Source organism: Tachypleus tridentatus, chromosome 13 (assembly GCF_004210375.1).
Source record: "Tachypleus tridentatus isolate NWPU-2018 chromosome 13, ASM421037v1, whole genome shotgun sequence".
In the NCBI taxonomy this organism is placed as follows: Eukaryota; Metazoa; Arthropoda; class Merostomata; order Xiphosura; family Limulidae; genus Tachypleus; species Tachypleus tridentatus.
Window position 1 is genome coordinate 111,985,522 of NC_134837.1, and position 21,562 is coordinate 112,007,083.

General features: G+C 30.4%; 1 protein-coding gene across 2 annotated transcripts in view; it reads left to right on the top strand.

The window, feature by feature from the left end:
* The first annotated feature begins 280 nt into the window (after positions 1-280).
* The window catches only part of LOC143239871 (dihydropyrimidinase-like), a 28,577-nt gene continuing 7,295 nt past the window's right edge, over positions 281-21,562 (top strand). Inside the window, exons 1-11 of one of the 2 annotated variants that reach the window (XM_076481465.1) lie at positions 281-561; positions 6,262-6,356; positions 7,830-7,903; positions 8,980-9,090; positions 10,573-10,734; positions 14,669-14,811; positions 15,983-16,051; positions 17,583-17,703; positions 18,170-18,326; positions 19,802-19,943; positions 21,274-21,357. In XM_076481465.1, the coding sequence (XP_076337580.1) occupies positions 544-561; positions 6,262-6,356; positions 7,830-7,903; positions 8,980-9,090; positions 10,573-10,734; positions 14,669-14,811; positions 15,983-16,051; positions 17,583-17,703; positions 18,170-18,326; positions 19,802-19,943; positions 21,274-21,357 (1,176 nt within the window). In that variant the 5' untranslated portion in view covers positions 281-543. Of the gene's footprint in view, positions 562-4,005; positions 4,051-6,261; positions 6,357-7,829; positions 7,904-8,979; positions 9,091-10,572; positions 10,735-14,668; positions 14,812-15,982; positions 16,052-17,582; positions 17,704-18,169; positions 18,327-19,801; positions 19,944-21,273; positions 21,358-21,562 lie in introns of those variants that run through there. The other variant, XM_076481464.1, reaches the window with a different exon arrangement.

The window sequence follows — 21,562 nt, forward strand, 5'->3', positions numbered from 1 at the left end:
GTGTCTGGTATCTAATGTCCTAAGGCTGAAGTGGAATGTAACACACCTATTGATTCAGTTGTGTACTATTGGGTCCTGTTGTTCCTTTTTAACAGGGAGTAAATATCTAATCTAGCAAAGTTTCGTTAGTTACAAAATACCGATAAATAATTATATCTCATCAAAATGTAAAGATTCATTCAACACCGTCGTCGTCTTATCGTTGGATCTGTATGGCGTGAAGTGGTTGCTATGACAACCCACTTTACACGTACGTGCGCAGGGCATACGAGTGAACTGTGCGCTATTCCGTACGAGATGATGATGCCTGGAGGTTGACAAGAAGTGTCCCTGACAACTATCTACAAATATAAGCATCCCCGCCATCAGAGAAGGTTCCTTAATATTATCACAAACCCTTAGCTGGTTCCGTGGCGTGTGTGCCAACTTTTATTTTTAGCGTAATTGAGTCACCGTGCTCCAAAATTGTACAGGTGGTACTCCGCTAAGGCAACTTGTTCTCTGTTGTATCAGGGTTGTAAGCGTTGGCGAACGTCGGCAGTTATGGAGCACAAACGATCGGCAAGTTGAGAGCTTTGTTTTCTTATTTCAATCTGTTCGTACTCTGTTACTGTTTTAATCTAGCCTAACAAAACTAAGCACGTAAGAAAAGAGTGCCAGAAAATGGGGAAAAAAAAAAAAAAAATAGTGGGACTAACTACCTTTGTGAACAAATGAATTTGAAATGTCTGTAGTGAAACATTTAAAATTTGGGTCTGAATTTTAAAATTAAATATTCACTTATTTTACTATTTATAATTTAGCAACTAACCGTTTTATTCCACCTTGGCCAATTATAACTGTTGTAATGTTAACTAATTATACTTGTCATAATAATTTGCTATTAGATCTATTGTACTTTTAAAAGCTACGTTCCTTTTTTAGTCCCATAGTGATTTTCAAGAATTAGAATTATGTATAATAATATTATTTTAAGCATACTATATCCATTGTCTCTCAATCCAGAGTTTATCAGGCCAGTTCAAATATAACAAACACAGCAGTGTAACAAATAACTTGTATAAATAGCATTCCAACCAGGGACTATGCTTAAAAATACAATAATAATGTCTCGAACATGTAAAGAGGTTACACACCATAACAACTTTTGTAGTAATTTAGTTTTCTACTCATGTTTATCTATGATTAGTCTAACTGGATAACCATATATCATATGGTATTATTTTTGTTTTAATTAAAAATGGTATTTATAAGCTCTAAAAGTTTGATTTGTATACCAGGAAAGTACATTGGTTGATTTTAAACTTTTTTTAAAAAAATCTTGAAGTAGAAAGATGTGTTTTATGATTTTACCTTCTCGAAACACGAAATTTTAAGAATGTGACGTTATAGGTGTCTGAAAACATAATACAGAGTTTGTTATCATGTTGTAGTGAATAAAAATAATCCACATTTCGTTATCACGTTATAGTGACTAAATATAATATAATTTATCATGTTGTAGTGAATAAAAATAATCCACATTTCGTTATCACGTTATAGTGACTAAATATAATATAATTTGTTATCACATTGTATTGACTAAAATAATCCACAGTTTGTTATCACGTTGTAGTGACTAAAAATGATCCACAGTTTGTTATCACGTTGTAGTGACTAAAAATAATCCACAGTTTATTATCACGTTGTAATGACTAAAAATAATCCACAGTTTGTTATCACGTTGTAGTGATTAAAATGATCCACAGTTTGTTATCACGTTGTAGTGACTAAAAATAATCCACAGTTTATTATCACGTTGTAGTGACTAAAAATAATCCACAGTTTGTTATCACGTTGTAGTGATTAAAAATGATCCACAATTTATTATTACGTTGTAGTGACTAAAAATGATCCACAGTTTATTATCACGTTGTAGTGACTAAAAATAATCCACAGTATTTTATCACTTTGTAGTGACTATAAATAATCCACAGTTTGTTATCACGTTGTAATGACTAAAAATGATCCACAGTTTTTTATCACGTTGTAGTGATAAAAATAATCCACAGTTTGTTATCATGTTGTAAGTGCCTATAACTTATCCAGAGTTTATAAGGATATTGTAAGTACCCATGAATTATTCATAAGAATAAGTAGAGACACGTTATTTATCAACATATTTATAGTGTATTATAATTACGAAAAGTTACTGTTTGGTTTGATTGTTACGTCCAAAAATACGCAATTGGTTTTATATGCTATGTCCATCACTGAGTCTGAAAACAGGTTTTGTTAGCATTAAACTATTTTAGACCACATATAATACCATGCCTCTATCAGACTTTTTCCGTGACTGTTACAGGTTTTTTCTTCCAATATTTAAGGGCTATCGTATGGAAATTTAATTTTACCTCGAAGAAGGACATTTAAAAGTTATTGGTACCCTAACAATTTGCATAACTCTTTCAAATTACATAATAAATAAATTACGTCTTGGGCACTGCTCAGGGGGAGCTTTACAGACGATTTGGTTTAGCAAAATATTCAAAAAATGGAATGGTAAATGGATTATACTTGTAACGTGCTTTTCCATGCAGTTACTGCAGGCGATGTAGCGGACTGTTTACGATCATGGTGACAATATTAAACTCTATTAGTTAAACCTATTCTCTATATGGAATTTACTCACAAATAAGTGAAGTACAACACAAGCTTTAAAAGGCTGTTGGGGGGTAAGTCCTTTCAGAAAATGACTTTGGTTGAATTTAGGTTCTTCCAATACTATTCTCAATTGGGCTGTTTTTTTACTGAACATAGCGACCTGCCAAAACTGTATCTTATGTAGCTGCAGTTTGTGCTTTAGTAGAACGCTCCTGAAGAAGTTGTGAAACAACATATTTGTGTCAAATTCAAAACGTAAATACAACTAGTGTTATCAGGTCATTTATTTTTAAAAATTATCTGTTAATATTATACACTTGTCTGAATATTATCTAGAAAGTTTAGAGATGTTATACCACCAGAACACTGTGTATAGAAAAAACAGATTTAACATTGAAACTTTAAAACTCAATTGATATATATTTCCATAACATCTATTAATATTCTTTAACTTTGTCATAGTTTGATTTTACTGCTAAGCAAGGATATAAATTTCCACATAAATAATTTTCCATTGTATTAGACATTATATTGAAAAAATACTTCAATTATATCGATTCACATTAATAACTGCTTTGTTTTTATTGTAGTTAAATAAATAGATAATTTTTGATTGCTAAATATTTGGTTACACTCCAAAATTTTGTTAATAACTTATCAGTTTTAGACTCGATAGAATATGGCAATAGTTCACTATACTAAGTATGATTATATAAAAACAAATGGCGATGAGAAACGTTTTTTCATTGTATTAAAAAAATAGTTAAAACACGCATCTATAATAAACATTTTTTTATTAACTACTTGCAGAAGTTTTTTGTCAGGCAGTATGAACCATGTCACATGGAGAAGACTTAAACAAATCGTTGAACAGTTAGGATATACAGATTCTAAATTACTGCGTGAAACACGTTAACAAAAATGTTGTTAGAAGGAACAATGCTGAAGCTATTGAATAAACAGTTTAATAAATAACAAGTATTAAAATGACAGAAGACTTAGTTTCCTTTTTAATTTTTAAAATCATAACTTCTAGATATAACTACATCAATGGTACATTTACTCTGTAAGCTTTTTTGATCTTAAAATACGTGCCTTCTAACTAATATTAAATTACAACATTAATATATATAAATATTAATATATTTCTCTTGCCAAATATTTTGAAACAAGTGTGGTAGTGAATGATACGAGGAGATCTTGCACGGGATTTGAATGCTTATGACGATTGTATATCATGAAAGTTATTTTGTATAACAGTGTTGTTTATCGTATTTTAATATTCTAAAACGAAACTAAGATAATAAAGAATTCGATTAATAGTTTAGCACTTAGTTGTACTCACACTTTACGTACGTATCCATTCGGTGTGCTATAATGGTTTTAGTTTCCACAAGATTATCAGGGGTGAGTTTGATGAACAATTAACATTTTAACTTAAATTAAGCCTACGTAGGCATTGTTTATGGTAAGCCTAATACGCGTTTGCTTTTGCCAAAATGCATGTGTTGTAAATTCTTAGTGTAGTTATTAATTCTTATATTATCAGTGTGAAATTGTAGAACACACTTATTAATTTCATATGCAAGGCTATATTTGCGCTATGATGTGAATAGTCTTTCACTTAGTCTATTTATGTCAGTTAATTGAATTAACATTTGTAAGTCTTAAAAATCACATAGCCTAACGTTAGGCCTAAATCATGTAGGACCAATTAGCTGATGTAAGCAGAGTAAAATTACGCAAGCACTGGCATAGTGTTCCATTATAACGTCATTCTTTCATTAAGTTATATAAAATTATCTTGAAAATAATTCAAAGTTTAGTCTACATAATTGTAACAAACATTTCCCTTTCAACGCTTTTGTATAGACTTGTTAATCTCCGTAACTGCTTTGAATAATTTTATTTTTTAAAAAGTTAAGTCAGTTGCGCGTAAGCTTATTTCAATTTTGTCTTGATTCCATCTGGAGTCTGTACGTGTCAGTTAGTACAAGTTAGTAGACGAAAAGGAGTAAAGATAAGTCTAATTTGAGGAAAAGGAAATAAGTGGGTAAGCCATATTGGGATGTTTGGAAGTTTATCTTCACAGAAAATTGTTGTACATTTCACAATAAATTGCATTTTTTAAATAGTATCTGCAGCTGCTTTTATGCCTTTTAAATGTCGTTTATACATAATGGTAGCAATTTAGAGGGTAGAAACTATTAAAACTGTTGCAAATAAAACATGAAACACCAAATAGTGCAGCACTTTAATCCATCCAACAAATGTTTGAAGGATATCAGACTAGTATTACACACACCACATCCTCAATTCAGCTATTCAGAAAGTTTAAAGCAAACCAAAACGTAATAAAAACAAGTCAGTAGTTATGATTAAATCATTATAGAAACAAGAAAATTTTGCTACTTTCATCTTAGCCAGACACTAGAGACTTTTTGCATTCTATCAACAAGCACATATAGGCCCTTTTCTTTTTTCACATATGACATCAATTTTTATCTCAAATAAGAAGTCCTCTTCAAATATTCATGCCACAGATGCATAAAACTAATTATTTTAATATTGAAGCAAGTTTTCCACATTGTGGCTCATTTACTAAGATTATAATAGGTGTTTTGAAAAAGAAGTTTTCTCAACAGACATTACTTACCTTCTGCATCTTAGTATTTGGAAATGTTGATGTACAAGAAGCTGTCCAGATTGTTGACATAAATAATGAAAAACATAGGTCCTAATGCCAATCAATTATTAGATACATTATCAGTGAGAAAACAAAGATACACAACTTACATATGTAAAAAACAGTTGGTATGGGTAGAGAAAGCACTATGTAGAGGAGCAAAGAAGATGAAATGTTGTTCGCTTTATTACATAGTGCTTTCTCTACCAATACCAGCTGTTTTTTACACATATAATTTTCACTACAAGTGGGTTTTCTCTTCATCACAAAAGATATACAACATTAATCAGAAAGCACAAGCTCTATCAAAAAACTAGAACAAATTAGTAAACCAAAGAAGCCTTTTGGAATTACGTACCATCCATTTAAAGTTGTTTTATAAAACATTCTGACATTTTGTAAGCAACATGGATGTAAATTTGAAGGACTCTTTCTTTTTTACCCTTTCTTTTAAACCCTTCAATTGTATTTGGTATCATATGATGCAAGCATTTTATACACAACTTTTGAATGGTCTGTTGCAAAAATTTGAAATCTTTGCACACAGGGTGGTAGGCAGATATACACAAGCTGTCAATGTAGCATTAAATATAGGAATAATACTGGCAACCCTTTTGTCTTTTGGACCTTTCCCTGTAAAAACTGTGCTCTGTGTCTTTAAACTTTCTTAAATGTTATTTCAGCTTATTCAAGTCATTTGTTAATCATGTTCAGGTCATTCTGGGTTAGTTATTTTCATGTTTGTTAGATTTATTTTATCTTGATCTAATCAGTGTATATAGTTTAAATATTTTACATATAAAGTTTTTAAAATGTTTTTATGTGAAAAAAATGTGCCAAAGCAAATCACATTTAAGCCATTCTTACTGACTTTAATTACAACATTGGCAGTACTTACCTATCCACTAAAAGTATGTATTCATCAATTACAGAGTGTCCAGACAAGGCTACTGATCAAAGGAGGAAAAATTGTCAATGATGATTTAATGTTTGATGGTGACATCTATCTTGAGGATGGAATCATTAAGTAAGTGAAGGCTAAAGATGTATTGTGCTATCTTATACAATCAGTGTTACTTGAAGGTTAAAGATGTATTGTGCTATCTTATACAACCAATGTTACTTGAAGGTTAAAGGTGTATGATGTTACCTTATACAACCAGTGTTACTTGAAGGCTAAAGATATGTGGGGCTACCTTGTACAACTGGTGTTACTCAAAAGCTAAAGATATGTTGTGCGATCTTATACAGTTGGTGTTACTTGAAAGCTAAAGGTGTATGATGTTATCTTATACAACTGGTGTTACTTGAAAGCTAAAGATATTTTATCTGATATAATCGGTGTTATTTGAGGGCTAAAGATATATGGTGCTACCTTGTACAACTGGTGTCACTCAAAAGCTAAAGATATGTTGTGCTACCTTATACAGTTGGTGTTACTTGAAAGCTAAAGGTGTATGATGTTATCTTATACAACTGTTGTTACTTGAAGGCTAAAGATATTTTATCTGATACAACCAGTGTTATTTGAGGGCTAAAGATATAAGGTGCTATGTTGTATGATGGTTGTGCATGCATTGTTTTGTATTTGTTGATTCACAGTGTATTGCTTTTTGAATTTATGGTAAACACATTACTGAATGATGAAAAAGTTAAATACAAATAAAAAGTCAATTTCAGTAATAAAGTCTTTTGAAATGCAAGGTTTATCTAAGTTAAATACAAACGCAATGTCTTTATATGTAATTACTATTCACCCAGTGATGTGATTAGTACACCATTTAATCATAGAAACAATTCTAAATGATTACTTCTTATTTAGACAATACTATGTGATTGATTCAGTCCAGAAAGGATTCTGTATCTGAAATATATAATCCCAAATCACTTTTAATATTCAGGGTTATGCTGAAGGGTCTCTTTTGTAGTTCAGACAAGTTTTATGTATGAACTCGATTTGGCATTCTGACTCCAGTCTGATTTAAAAACAATTGTATCTATAAAACCATTTGTTATGAAAGAACTGAACTTGATATTGAGAATTATAATATTATTTAGAAAAGTTTGAACATAATATACATAATTTCAGTATATCAAGGCTATTCCTAAATTAAAAGTATGGGAAATTTCTTTACTTATATATTGATCTTCATAATACCCAACACACCAACATGTATTTTATTCATATTGTCAATTGTATCTTGTTGAAAGACAGAAAGAAAAAAGAAGAGAAAAAAGAAAAGCAACTTGGGTATGCAGTATAATATGACTTTAAAACTCACACTACTTATAAACTACTTGGACAATGTAATAGTTGTGTTTAAGGTTGCATGAATTTTTCTTAATGCAGTGATATATTATTTCAATAATACTTGGAACTTACTAAAGATGAAAGACTAACTGAGATAAACTCCCAAATTTACTGTATTAATAATGTGACATGTAGTCTAATGTGCCTATTTTGGTTTCTGTATTAATTTATTCCACCCATTATTTTCAGGCAAGTTGGAAAAGATCTTACTGTTCCTGGAGGTACCAGGACTATTGATGCAAAAGGGAAGCTAGTTATCCCAGGTCAGTTAGTGTTGGAAAATACATAACAGAGGTCTGATTATTGATTTACTGATTAAACGTGTAGAAAAACCTAATTAATACCTTGCATATGCACAAATAAACACTTATGTATACTTATTTTTGGATATTATAAATGGATCTTCTCCACATCTGTCAAACAAGCTTATGAATATAAAGAAAGATCCATTTTCATCAGTTATTTATCTATAGAAGGATTTGGTAATGCTTGAAATAATTCAATTGACTCTACACATTTCTCAGACAAGACTAAAAAGAACATCTGATTTGTGTGTAAAGTACTTAAAGCTGTGAGTAATTTGTTATGATTTGCAAGGAAATAAAAGATAAAAATATTTGGTGATGAATAGAAACTTTATCTTTGTTCTACTTTGGATAGACTTATAAAACAATAACATACAGTTCTTTATAGTGTGAAACTAATTGCTTAGAACACGTTAGTATGTGATGTTGTGGTATACTGGCATGCATTCATTGTTTTCCGTATTTCCACTTTATAATAATTGTTTTATTACTTTTGAATGATTGTAACAGATATAAATGATTTTCAGCTGATTTTCATTGTTAAGAGGAAATACCTGTTTTCAGGTAACATACTGTTGGTTTTTTCCTAAGTTATGTTTGGACAACATTCTGTCATTCTGCTTATTCTGTCTGATGTTCTAACTTAACAAAGATGTAGTGGATTTTATTGACACTTGTCAGTGCATAGTGAGAAGCTAGTTGTAAAGTTATGGTTTTGTTAATAACATTACAACCCATTGCTACTAATGAGTTTTAAGACATACAATCAATTTTAGTAATTAAACTCAGCATTTTGAGATTGCCTCTATTCCTCTCTCTAGCTACCACAGTTGTTATCTCTCTGTTTAATTATTTATTTATATATATGTTGAGTAACTAAAGAAAGAGTTTTATAAACCAAAATGTTGACAGTTTAGTTGTATGTTGTTGATATAATTACTCAGTGAAGATATCGAGGTAGTAACACTGAGTATGTAATTTTATACCAAAGATGAATCAAAGCCAGAAGATTTTAAAGACTGTTTTTTTTTCAGGTGGTATCGACACCAACACTCATTTTCAACTCCCCACGATGGGTACAAGATCTGCCGACGATTTTTACCTTGGAACTAAAGCAGCATTAGCTGGAGGAACCACCATGATTGGTGAGTATAAATATTGTATTTGTAATGAGAGGTTTTGCTTGAATCTGTTATATAATGAAGAACATTAACATGCCAAAATAACATAAAAACTGTAAAGTAATTCTTCTCACTCAACAGATATAGTTAAAAAATATAGGAAGATACAAACTGAAGAAACAAACATTTTAGAACACAAAGGCAGGAAAGTATGACTTATTCTTGATTGTATAAAAAATATGTGTTAAAGAAAGGAAAACAGGAATTATACACACACATCCCATATCCAAGTCTATCACCTAACATTCCTTTCTAATTTCATGACTTACATATAATCATCCATAAACAATAAGATGTATCATATACTCATTATTTTGTTGCTCAAACCTTTATCAACTTTTTTGTTCTCAATCAAAAAGTTGTTTCAAGGGAGGAAAGCTCAGAAATTGTTTATTTTATTCCAGACATTTTTATTTATTATTTTGTGTTACATAAGATTGGTTAGTTTTACATGTGTTTGCTAAATTTCAGGAGGGCATAATCAAAATGATTATTGATTATGCTGTAAAAATTGTTTGAAATAAGAGTGTTTGTAAGAAACTGTTGGTAAATATCAGTGTTTTACTGATAACATCTGTACACTAAACACGAAAGGCCTGGCATTTTGTTGTACAGATGTCATACATGTAAGTTAGAGTGCAACCAAATAACACACCAAAAGTATATATATATAAACAAAGGTAACTGGAAATTATAGATGTTAAGTTTGTGTCTTTTGTTAAGCAGCAGTTTAAATGTACATGATTTAATAGTTAGGTTAAGAGATCTTACACATACAAACTCTAACAGTTACTTGTCCCTGATTAACCAGACTACTTTTAAATAATTTTGTTGAAGGATGAGGGGACATATTCAAAGTAAGGGCCAGTTTTTCCACCTCATCCTTGATTATTTTCTTCCTTCTGATAAACCAGGTTACAATTAATCAATATTTGTTTGTTGTTTCCATAATTTTATGGAAGGTTTATTATATGATTTACTTTGTTTTTGTTTTTTTAACCAGTTATTGACAATATCTGGTACCATGAGAGCGTGTTTTAACTCTAATGAACCTGTTATTATTTATCTAATTTTACATTTGTGTTTAACCCATGTAATTATACAGGGTGTTTGGAAAGTCACTATGCACTTATATATTTATTAACAGACAAAAAACTGCACAGTGACTTTCCAAACACCCTGTATATATATTCAAAATCAGAAGAAAGTTATTGGAGTGTCTTATTTTCTATTGTGATTTTAAAATTATTAGTTTATGTGAAACACAAATCATAAACATTTGTATACTTCATTTTCATGTGAAATTTATTAGAAAGTCTGTCTGCTACATTTTGGTCATTCATTCTCTATAAATGTAGTGTGTTAAATTTTGTATCATCTGTTTTAGACTATTTTGACTCTTTTATTGGATTTGTTCTCATAAAGTTTTGTGATTTGTTCTTGTAGTGGACTGTGTGTTGGAAACTACCTCATCTTTATTGGAGTCATACAAGAAATGGAGAAGTTGGGCTGATGAGAAAGTTTGCTGTGACTATGGTCTTCATGTTGCTGTGACTTCATGGAATGACTGTATTAAACAGGACATGGTGACACTCACTAAAGAACATGGTTTGTATACTAATCACTGTAACTCAGTTACTATTAAATTGCAAAGGTCATATAGTACAGTGCATGTTAGTTCTCAACCTTTGTATGGTTCATGTAACAAAGACAATATCATGAACCTTCGAACTGAGATTGGTCTGTGTGCAGCACTTAAGTGTTTGTAAAAGTTATACTGGTGTGAATAAGTATATAAGTTTATGAAAACATTATTTTATTTTAATATAATATTGTATTTTCTATTTTTTTCTAAGTATAATATAGAACTTGATTTTAACCATCCCAAATCCTCTTTAGAATTCTCACAGCCCCCTAAGGATCTGTGGCGTACATGATAAAAAAGCCTGGCTTCATGGAACTTTAATCCTATTTTATAATGTTCTGTAAAACAATACTAACAGTTTATTTTTCACTGTTTTGTGACATCTAGTTAAGCTAAGAAGTTGAGATGTTGGAATGGAAATATTTCATTAATATTGTCAGTAAGAATCTTTCTCAGTAACACCATTTGTTGTTTTTTAATTGATAGGTGTTGTTATCACTAATGAAATCGTTCAAGTATGTAACATAGCAATAGCTTACGCAAGTCACTGTGACCGCAATACATGTTTTTTATTGTGTTTTGAACTTGAATCTGATTAAAAATACTTATTTGGTTATGAAGTTGCCAAATCAAGCTATACAGTACTTAGGTTGATTTAGGTTTGAAACATGTCACTTTAACACTAGCCTAGGAAAAGATTATAGAAGCTTGCAATGGTTATTTACACAAATTTATTCACCATTAGTAACAGGACCTCATTTATATAAGTTCACCATTCTTTCACTTATTACCATGTAAACAGATAGTTAAAATTATGAAATTGTATACCAGGATATATTTAAGAATCTTTACAGTACAACTCTATAAACATTATCTATAATAATATTCTGTAATTTATCATCATTTGTGAATTACTTCATTCTAAAAACTGTTTGTACAAACAAGAAATGTCATTTTGATAATCATATAACAGAATATAGCATTTCCTCATTGGTGAAGCTTCAACATGAGACATCAAAACACATTATTACAAAACTTGTATGCTTTCATTTACATTCAGATGTATGTTAATATACCCACCTACAAAAATTACTTGTATAATATGAAGGTGTTGTACTGTATATAGGTAATATAGATGTGACTACCCATCTACAAAAATTACTTGTATAATATGAAGGTGTTGTACTGTATATAGTTAATATAGATGTGACTACCCACATTCAAGAATTACTTGTATAATATGAAGGTGTTGTACTGTATATAGTTAATATAGATGTGACTACCCATATTCAAAAATTACTTGTACAATATGAAGGTGTTGTACTGTATATAGGTAATATAGATGTGACTACCCATCTACAAAAATTACTTGTATAATATGAAGGTGTTGTACTGTATATAGTTAATATAGATGTGACAACCCACATTCAAGAATTACTTGTATAATATGAAGGAGTTGTACTGTATATAGTTAATATAGATGTGACTACCCTTGTATAATATGAAGGTGTTGTACTGTATATAGTTAATATAGATGTGACTACCCATGTACAAGAATTACTTGTACAATATGAAGGTGTTGTACTGTATATATAATTGGTGATTTATTTGTTTTATATTTCTTGCTTTATCAAAAAAGCACATCTCAGAGAAGTAGTAGAAATCACTGGATGTACATTTTGTTACACTGTAATCTCATCCTATGTATCTTAGAATCTAATGTTGCTACAATATACAAGTAATTTTTTTAACACTTTCTTGTTGAAGAATATATAAAAAAATTCATATTGTAGTAATGTTCTTTTCAGTCATTGTATATATAGTTTGTGAATTTCCATATAATAATTTAAAATAATAAGCTTCTCAAAGTTTATATTTTGGATTTTACTGAGTCACTAGCCCCATAAGACATTCACAGCATATTTCTACACATTTTGTGTTTACATGCTAATGTTTAGATTTACAAAGCATTAGGTCTTGCAAAATTTCTGAAGAAATACTCTGAGTACTGTTGTTTAAGAACAGAATGTTTAAGCATCAGCTTAGAAAGGAGATAAGCTGTAAGTCCTGTGTAAAGGACAGCAAATGCTCATGAAACTCTGGTGCTTATTATTTCATATGCTAAAGTGACTTAGAACTGGTGGATTGTAAGAAATCACTCTTAAGTAATGTGGCATTTCAGTTTCCTTGTATTAGCATTTAGAGGGTGGGATTCCATGTATTTCTGCTTCATACTCATATGTAATTAATTTTCATTACAAAACATTCAAGTTCATGTATGCATTCTGTATTTATGTGTGATTGTTATGTTGATTAATTAATAAGGCTTGATTCAGCTAAACCTCGAATAAATGGTGAGTTCCATTGATCCCAAGATGATAAAATGATATTGTGTGGTCTAGTTGATAGCACATAAAATATTTCTTACTATTGATTGAAATTATTTTTTCATTATTCTTTGCAAAGTGAAAAATAGAAATTCTTCTGTGACATATTCACTGAGTGAACAAATAAGGTCAAGGAAAATGGACACAGTTTCTCAGAATGCCAGAAAAGTTTTGAAAAACCTGCAATTAGAATGATCTTTTTGAAGTAGCACAAAACAATGATTATCAAACTTTCAACAACACATTGTTCTTAAGTAGCTTGTGTGTCATAAACCTAAAGACAAGATATTCTCATGACACAGATTACTAAATTTGAATGTCAGTAGTAACACTTGAGAACATTATCAACCACAGTATTTTCACAAAACACTGCCATATATGGTTGAATAACCTACATTATGGTAGCACAACCATGCTTTTCAAGTTTAATTTTTAACTGGTTCAATGTAAGCCGTGAGTATTTAGAAGGCATGGTACTTGTGCATTGAAAATATGGCTACATTGTAAATGTACATCTGTCTATAGGTAGCTCTAGATAACCTGAAAATAAAGAGTAGAATGAATAAGATTTTGTTGTCATTTATATTTTATTTGTAGTTGGGCACTAAGCCAGATATGATTAATTAATCTTAAAAGTGTAGTCCACTGATTGAAATGTTTAGGTATTTTGTTTACCACTTTTTGATGTAAATGTTGACACATATTCTTTCTACTGTGTGTGTTTGTCTTGTAAGATCAGTGAATATTACTACAGAATCAATCCAACTCAATCTGATAAGCACATGTGTAGCTTTCAGGTTGATACAATAGTAATATTCTGTTCCAGTTGTGGGTGGACATTTTCTTGTCTGTCCTTGCTGGTGCATTAGAGAAACTGCTAAAAATTTCTTTGTTTGTGTTAACATTTACAAAGACTTATAGTATGGGTGGTTTATGATAACATTGTTTGTAATGCTGAAAATGTGACAAATGTCCTGATGTAATAAAAACTGAAGTGATTGTTTCATTAATGTACTGTGCTTCCAAAAAGAAGATAAATTAATATTGAACATATGGATTATCTTACATTCAATTTATAAATCCAGATACATTCCTTAATTCAGAATACTGTAGGTTTGAAAATTAGATGGTGTTTGTTGCTAGCTCATTACCTGGGTACTCTTAATATACGTATGTTAATATATATATACATAACTTGAATATTTGCTCTTGAAGAAACTGTTGGATTCACTGCTGTGTTTCCAAGAGGTGCAAACATATATTCCACACATTAAAATTAAAATATTTTTATTATCAACATTATAAATGTAGAAGATTGAGTGGAAGGAAAACTTATATTATACCTTTTCTTCAAATATATAAAAATAGGATTTATATCAAAATTATAATAGACATAAATTGGCCTTTAAAGTAAAAATTGTGTAATTTTTTCTCTCCTGCTGTATTCAAGGAGTATATTAGAAACTTTAATCTCTTAAACTGAAATTTATCAGATATTTGTTTCTTCTAGGTATAAATTCATTTAAGATGCACATGGCGTACAAAAATGTTTACATGCTACAAGATGATCATCTGATTGAAGTATTTAAGATATGCAAAGCTTTAGGGGCAATAGCACAAGTTCATGCAGAAAATGGAGATATAATATATGAAGTAAGTTATGTTTGTTGTTTATTAAAAAAGTCCATGTTCAAGAATTAACCTTCTTTCTGATAAGATATGTTTCATTCCCATAACTCCTTAAATTCATATGGATACTGCCATTATCTAGCCAAAATTCCCAATTTACACATCAGATAGTGGTCGTTTCTCTTTGGCTGAAAACTAATCCAAGCCATGTTATTGTCCATATGATGATAATTATTAAGATCTCATGAAAATAATTTTGGCAGAATGTGAAAAATATTATAGGTTTAAAAAGTTAAAGCCAAGGGGGTCAGGCATGCTAATTAACTAACTTGACAGTGGTTTTGGTTTTATATTTCCCAAGCCACAAAGGGGCTTGTGAGACAACTGGGGCACTCAGAAATGTTTGTTTCTCTTCAGCTCTGCTAATGGCATTAAGATTTGGTTCTACTCAGAAAGAATAATGGTATTATTTGAGGATGTGATAGATACCAAATTACTTGAAGTGGTTGTAAATTAACAGTAGCCTTAAAAAAAGATGGGGAAAAGCTTTGAGAAATGTGAGACAGGATGGAAAGTAGAGTAGGAGAGCTGGCTTGGCTGATTGTAAAAGTATCTTGAAAGATGGCGAGGTAGTCCATGGAAGACAAAAGAAATCGAGGCTGTGGTGAAGTAGCAAGTTCCTGGATTAACAAATCAAACATAATAAAGTGATTGATAGGAACAGGATGCTAGATTTAATATTAGCTTAACTATTGGTTTTTACCATGCTTATGACTTTGTTTAAGCTGTAAATCACTTTAATTTTAAATGAGAATGCTGAGTGGATTGGACAATTTAAGGACATTTTGGTGCCCTCCACTTTCCAGCACCTAATGTTTATTTATTTAGCAGTCAGTGACAAATGAACAGTTTTTCCCTAGTCTTACACCAAATGTTTTAAGTATTTTTACCAATTAAACTAAATTTAATAATTGGGATTTCTTTATTACATTTTTTGTGTTTCTTCTTCCTTGACAAAACTTATATTTTATTTTTAATTAATACTGTCTTAAACTGATCATTTTGTTCCTTCTTAATTTATCAACATATTCTATATTGATTGTTTGATGAAAATCATCTATTCTTGTATAAGAGAGTTTGAGACATTTATTATACAGTTTACTTTGTTGGTTCATACCTTTAATTCTTCTCACAGAATCAGAAGAAACTTTTGGACAAGGGTATCACTGGTCCTGAAGGACATATATACAGCAGAACAGAGGAGGTTAGTGTTCTAATGTAACAGTTAATTAGATATATAGACTAACTAGACATTAACATTGCACTTGAAATGAAGCGTTAAGTGTTGTTGATGTGTTAAATGTGTTGTGTTTCATTTTATTATTAGATATTTAAGTGTTAGGTTAGATTAAGTTCTAGTATTAATCTGACAACAGAAACCTAATTAATGTAGAAGGATTGGACATAAATATTACTTTAATTCATTGTTTAGTGTTTTGTATAAAGAAAATGCTCTTGTTATGTGATGTGTATATATATATATTATATTATATAAATATTCAAAATTAGTTTTGACAAACCTGGAATTTATCTTACATTTGTGTTAGTCAGGATTTGCTGTTTCAAAAAACTTACTTTAAAAGTATTGTACGGGTTATAGAAAGGTGTATCTAACTTGTACCATTCGTGCACAGTAACCCAAGTTTCAAATTATGTTTACAGTGAACTTTGTTAAAAGAAGAGGTTATAAATTTGTCATATTAGAAGGTAACTTGTTTCAGCTAACAATCTTTATAAATTCTCACAGCTTCTTGAATTTATAACCTGATATTTTACTTTGCTATATCTCTGTTAGTTGTGTGGTTACCTATATATTACTTGTTTCGCTGACCAAACTTATCATTACTGTTACATATTCTTGAGACATTGCTACTTATTAGTGCTAATATTTAAAACATTAAACTGTACTTTTAATATTTGTATGCCATATTTTTATTTACTTTGAAATATGTGAGATACAATTCCTAAAGTCTTAAAAGTTACTGCATAAAGAGAAATATTCTAGATCACTTGGCTATTTATGGACATTAGTAACCAGTAAGAAAAACATTTACCACTTTATGCTGTCTTTTGAGTAAACCCACATTAGGTTATCGTCTTCTGTGGAGAAAGGAATCCTGGATTTTAGCATTGTTAAGTCCATAATCTTATTGCTGTCCAACTGGAGGACATAGCTTTATGACCTTTTATGGAAGTATAAGTTATTATACATTGAGATATTGTAAACATTAAATATGATTTGCCACTCATAGATATAGTTACCTGCCTGGTTGTTAACTCAAAGTGAAGTTATTCTGTCTGTAAACATTCATACAAATAATATGTTTTTAAAATAAAAAATATCTTATTTCAAAAATATATATGTAAAAACAGCTGGTTTAGGTTGAGAAAATGTTTATGTAGAGGAGCAAGCAACGTTTCGACCTTCTTTTACATATATATTTTTCTCTACAAGTGGGTTTTCTTGTCATCACTGATTATCTTATTTCAAAATTATTTATTAGTGTATGTGTTGTTTGTTATCACAAAGCCACATTGGGCTAGCTACTGTGTCTACCTTGGGATATTGGACCCCTGATAAAAGCATCGTAAATCCAAAGACTTACAACTTTCCCACCAAGGGCTTTTATTTATTAGATTTATCCTTAATTAATATGTGTATGTATACTTGATTTCACTGCTGTATTTTCTATGTATATTGGTTTTATCAGTTTAACATATATTTCAATCTGCAGGTGGAAGCTGAAGCGACCAACAGGGCTATAGTTCTAGCAAATCAACTCAATTGCCCACTTTATATTGTGAATGTGATGAGCAAGAATGCAGCAAAAGTTATTGCCAGAAAAAGGGAAGAAGGTAAGAATTTAGTGTCTGGTATCTGAGATGTCGTACATTTGTTTACATATGTTCTTATACCATTCTCCTCTAAATGCTTGGCCTCGAACATCCAGAAGATAAAGATATACAGAGTATTTGTATTAGGTGTAGAATAGTAGTGTAATTTTAGAGACAAAAAAATAGCTTGAAATCCCATAATGAAAAACATGCACATGTGCCAATCATGCGAATATAAGCTTAACGTGATTTGTTGTATTGGCACTCTTTGTAGGCTGGATAACATTTAAGGAAAGCATGTATTTATAGTTTGTAATGATATATATTTTCTAGGCTACACAGTGTTTAAGGAAGACCTAATTTTATTTTTTGTGTTTATATATATTTTCTATGCTATACAATGTTTAGGTAAAGCCAATATTTTTGCATATTGTATAATGTTCAGGGAAAGCCTGTGTTTATAGTTTGTTATAATGTATTTTTGTAGGCTGTATAGTGTTTGGAGAACCAATTGCTGCTGGACTGGGTACAGATGGAACACATTATTTCAACAAATCTTGGTTTCATGCTGCTGGACATGTTTTGTCTCCACCATTAAGACCTGACCCATCAACTCCTGGGTGCTTGATGGATATGCTGGCCAGATAAGTATACTTACTTTAGATGGTGATCTGTATAATATTACAAAGATTGATATCTTCTTCCTTATAAACATTTCATGAAAGATAAATTGATTCTCAAAAGCACTAAAACTTTTATTTCTTTGTTTTATCATTTGTAATCCCTCTGTATTGGAGTATGTTTGTACTTTGCTTTAGAAATAATAACATTACAGCATTTATTTTTATTGTAATGACGAAAGGTGTATTCTGAACTAGTTATGAAATAGACTTGACTAAAGATATATTATAAACTACTTATGGAATAAACTTAACTAACTATATATTCTAAACTTGTATATTTCATGCTAAAATAAGGATGGCTAGCACAGGTAACTCTTATGTAGCTTTGCAAGAAATTCAAACCAAACCAAATGTATTAAACAGAGGTGCTGTATAAATTTTGTCTATGGTTGAATTTACCATCCTACTTGTTACATTAAATATTGTAGTATTGGGTAACTGGCTGTTATCATTAGACTGTTGGTTACATTAAATATTGTAGTATTGGGTAACTGGGTGTTATCATTAGACTGTTGGTTATATTAAATATTGTGGTATTGGGTAACTGGGTGTTATCATTAGACTGTTGGTTATATTAAATATTGTGGTATTGGGTAACTGGGTGTTATCATTAGACTATTGGTTATATTAAATATTGTGGTATTGGGTAACTGGGTGTTATCATTAGACTGTTGGTTATATTAAATATTGTGGTATTGGGTAACTGGGTGTTATCATTGGACTGTTGGTTATATTAAATATTGTGGTATTGGGTAACTGTGTTATCATTAGACCATTGGTTACATTAAATATTGTAGTATTGGGTAACTGTGTTATCATTAGACTGTTGGTTATATTAAATATTGTGGTATTGGGTAACTGGGTGTTATCATTAGACTGTTGGTTATATTAAATATTGTGGTATTGGGTAACTGGGTATTATCATTAGACTGTTGGTTATATTAAATATTGTGGTATTGGGTAACTGGGTGTTATCATTAGACTGTTGGTTATATTAAATATTGTGGTATTGGGTAACTGGGTGTTATCATTAGACTGTTGGTTATATTAAATATTGTGGTATTGGGTAACTGGGTGTTATCATTAGACTGTTGGTTATATTAAATATTGTGGTATTGGGTAACTGGGTGTTATCATTAGACTGTTGGTTATATTAAATATTGTGGTATTGGATAACTGGGTGTTATCATTAGACTGTTGGTTATATTAAATATTGTGGTATTGGGTAACTTGGAGTTATCACTAGACTGTTGGTTATATTAAATATTGTAGTATTGGGTAACTTGGACTTATCACTAGACTGTGTTGAGTGTAATTAGTGAGGGAAGACTTAATTCTAAGGGCAGCATGAGGCCTGTGACTGTATAAAGTGCACTTAACCCCAGGAGCTTTGTTAGATTAGAACATGAGAAATGATATCTTTGTGTTGTTTTTACTGGTGAATTACAGGTGACGGGTTCAGACAACTGCACTTTCAGTGCAAACCAAAAAGCTCTGGGTGCCAGTGACTTCACCAAGATCCCAAACGGTGTAAATGGTGTTGAGGACAGAATGTCTGTAGTTTGGGAAAAAGGAGTTGTATGTACATATACAGATCTTTACATTTTTATTATAGTATACATTTATATGTCACTTGGATACCATTGGATTCTCAAACAATGTGATGTATTGGTGATGATAACATTTAATAAATTAAAATTCATTCTATATATTTCATTTTATATACACTGACATTATACCAACATTTGATAATTTTGTTGGGATAACTGATATGGTATTGTCTTGTCGGCTTTAAAATAATATTTCCAAACCTTAGCAACATCCTACTCATTCGGGCAATTGTTCTGCAACCTTGGATACACTTTGTTACTTTATTGTACTCTGTACATTAAGGGTTGAAGGATTACGTTGAACTAAGGACATTATAGCATAACTGAATAATTGAAGTAAAAATTCCTATCAAAATTTGTGATACCAAAGATTGTATTGAATACTTGAAAACATCTATGAAACATAATATATTAGGAATTAACTACAACTGAAATAATACTTAACAATGTCTTAGTTCAGTGTATAGAATTTTGGTAAACATTGTATTAGTTCAATGTATAGAAGTTCAGTAAACATTGTCTTAGTTCTGTGTGTAGAAGTTTAGTTTACAGTGTCTTAGTTCAGTGTATAGAATTTTGGTAAACATTGTATTTGTTTGGTGTGTAGAAGTTCAGTAAACAGTGTCTTAGTTCAATATATAGAAGTTCAGTAAACAGTGTCTTAGTTCAGTGTATAGAATTTTGGTAAACATTGTATTTGTTTGGTGTGTAGAAGTTCAGTAAACAGTGTCTTAGTTCAATATATAGAAGTTCAGTAAACAGTGTCTTAGTTCTGTGTGTAGAAGTTTAGTTTACAGTGTCTTAGTTCAGTGTATAGAATTTTGGTAAACATTGTCTTAGTTCAGTGTGTAGAATTTCCGTGAACATTGTCTTAGTTTAGAGTGTAGAATTTCAGTAAACATGGTCTTAGTTCAGTGTGTATAGTTAATATAATGCTGTTCAGTACTGATGATTTTAAGGTTAATATGATGGTGTACAGTATCAGTAGTTCTAAGGTTAATATGATGATGTTCAGTATTGATGATTTTAAGGTTAATATGATGGTGTCCATTATTGGTAGTTCTAAGGTTAATATGATGATGTTCAGTATTGATGATATTAAGGTTAATATGATGCTGTCCAGTGTTAGTAGTTCTAAGGTTAATATGATGGTGTCCAGTATTAGTAGTTCTAAGGTTAAAATTTTTTATTCTTGATGTTTTTAAGTATGTATGAGAGGATATTGATTATTTGTTTTTCCCCTGTAAATTTTGTTTTATTAAGAAGAAAAGCAATTTTCACTTTTCTTTTTTTAATAGATGACAGGCAGGCTAGATCCTTGTAAGTTTGTGGCTGTTACTAGTACAAATGCTGCCAAAATTTTTAACATTTATCCACAAAAGGTAAGTAATTTGAAACTTTGGGTGTGCATATTTTTATTTTAGACTTAATTATCCACTCATGTGTACTTACATTTATTTCCATAGGTTAACTTTCTTTTAATGAGCTTGTTTTTTACAGTAAAAGGTAATTTATTCAAATGGGACAAAAACAGACAAATATTATTAGAATGAGTGGTCTCTTTAAACATAAGTAAGATTATTGATA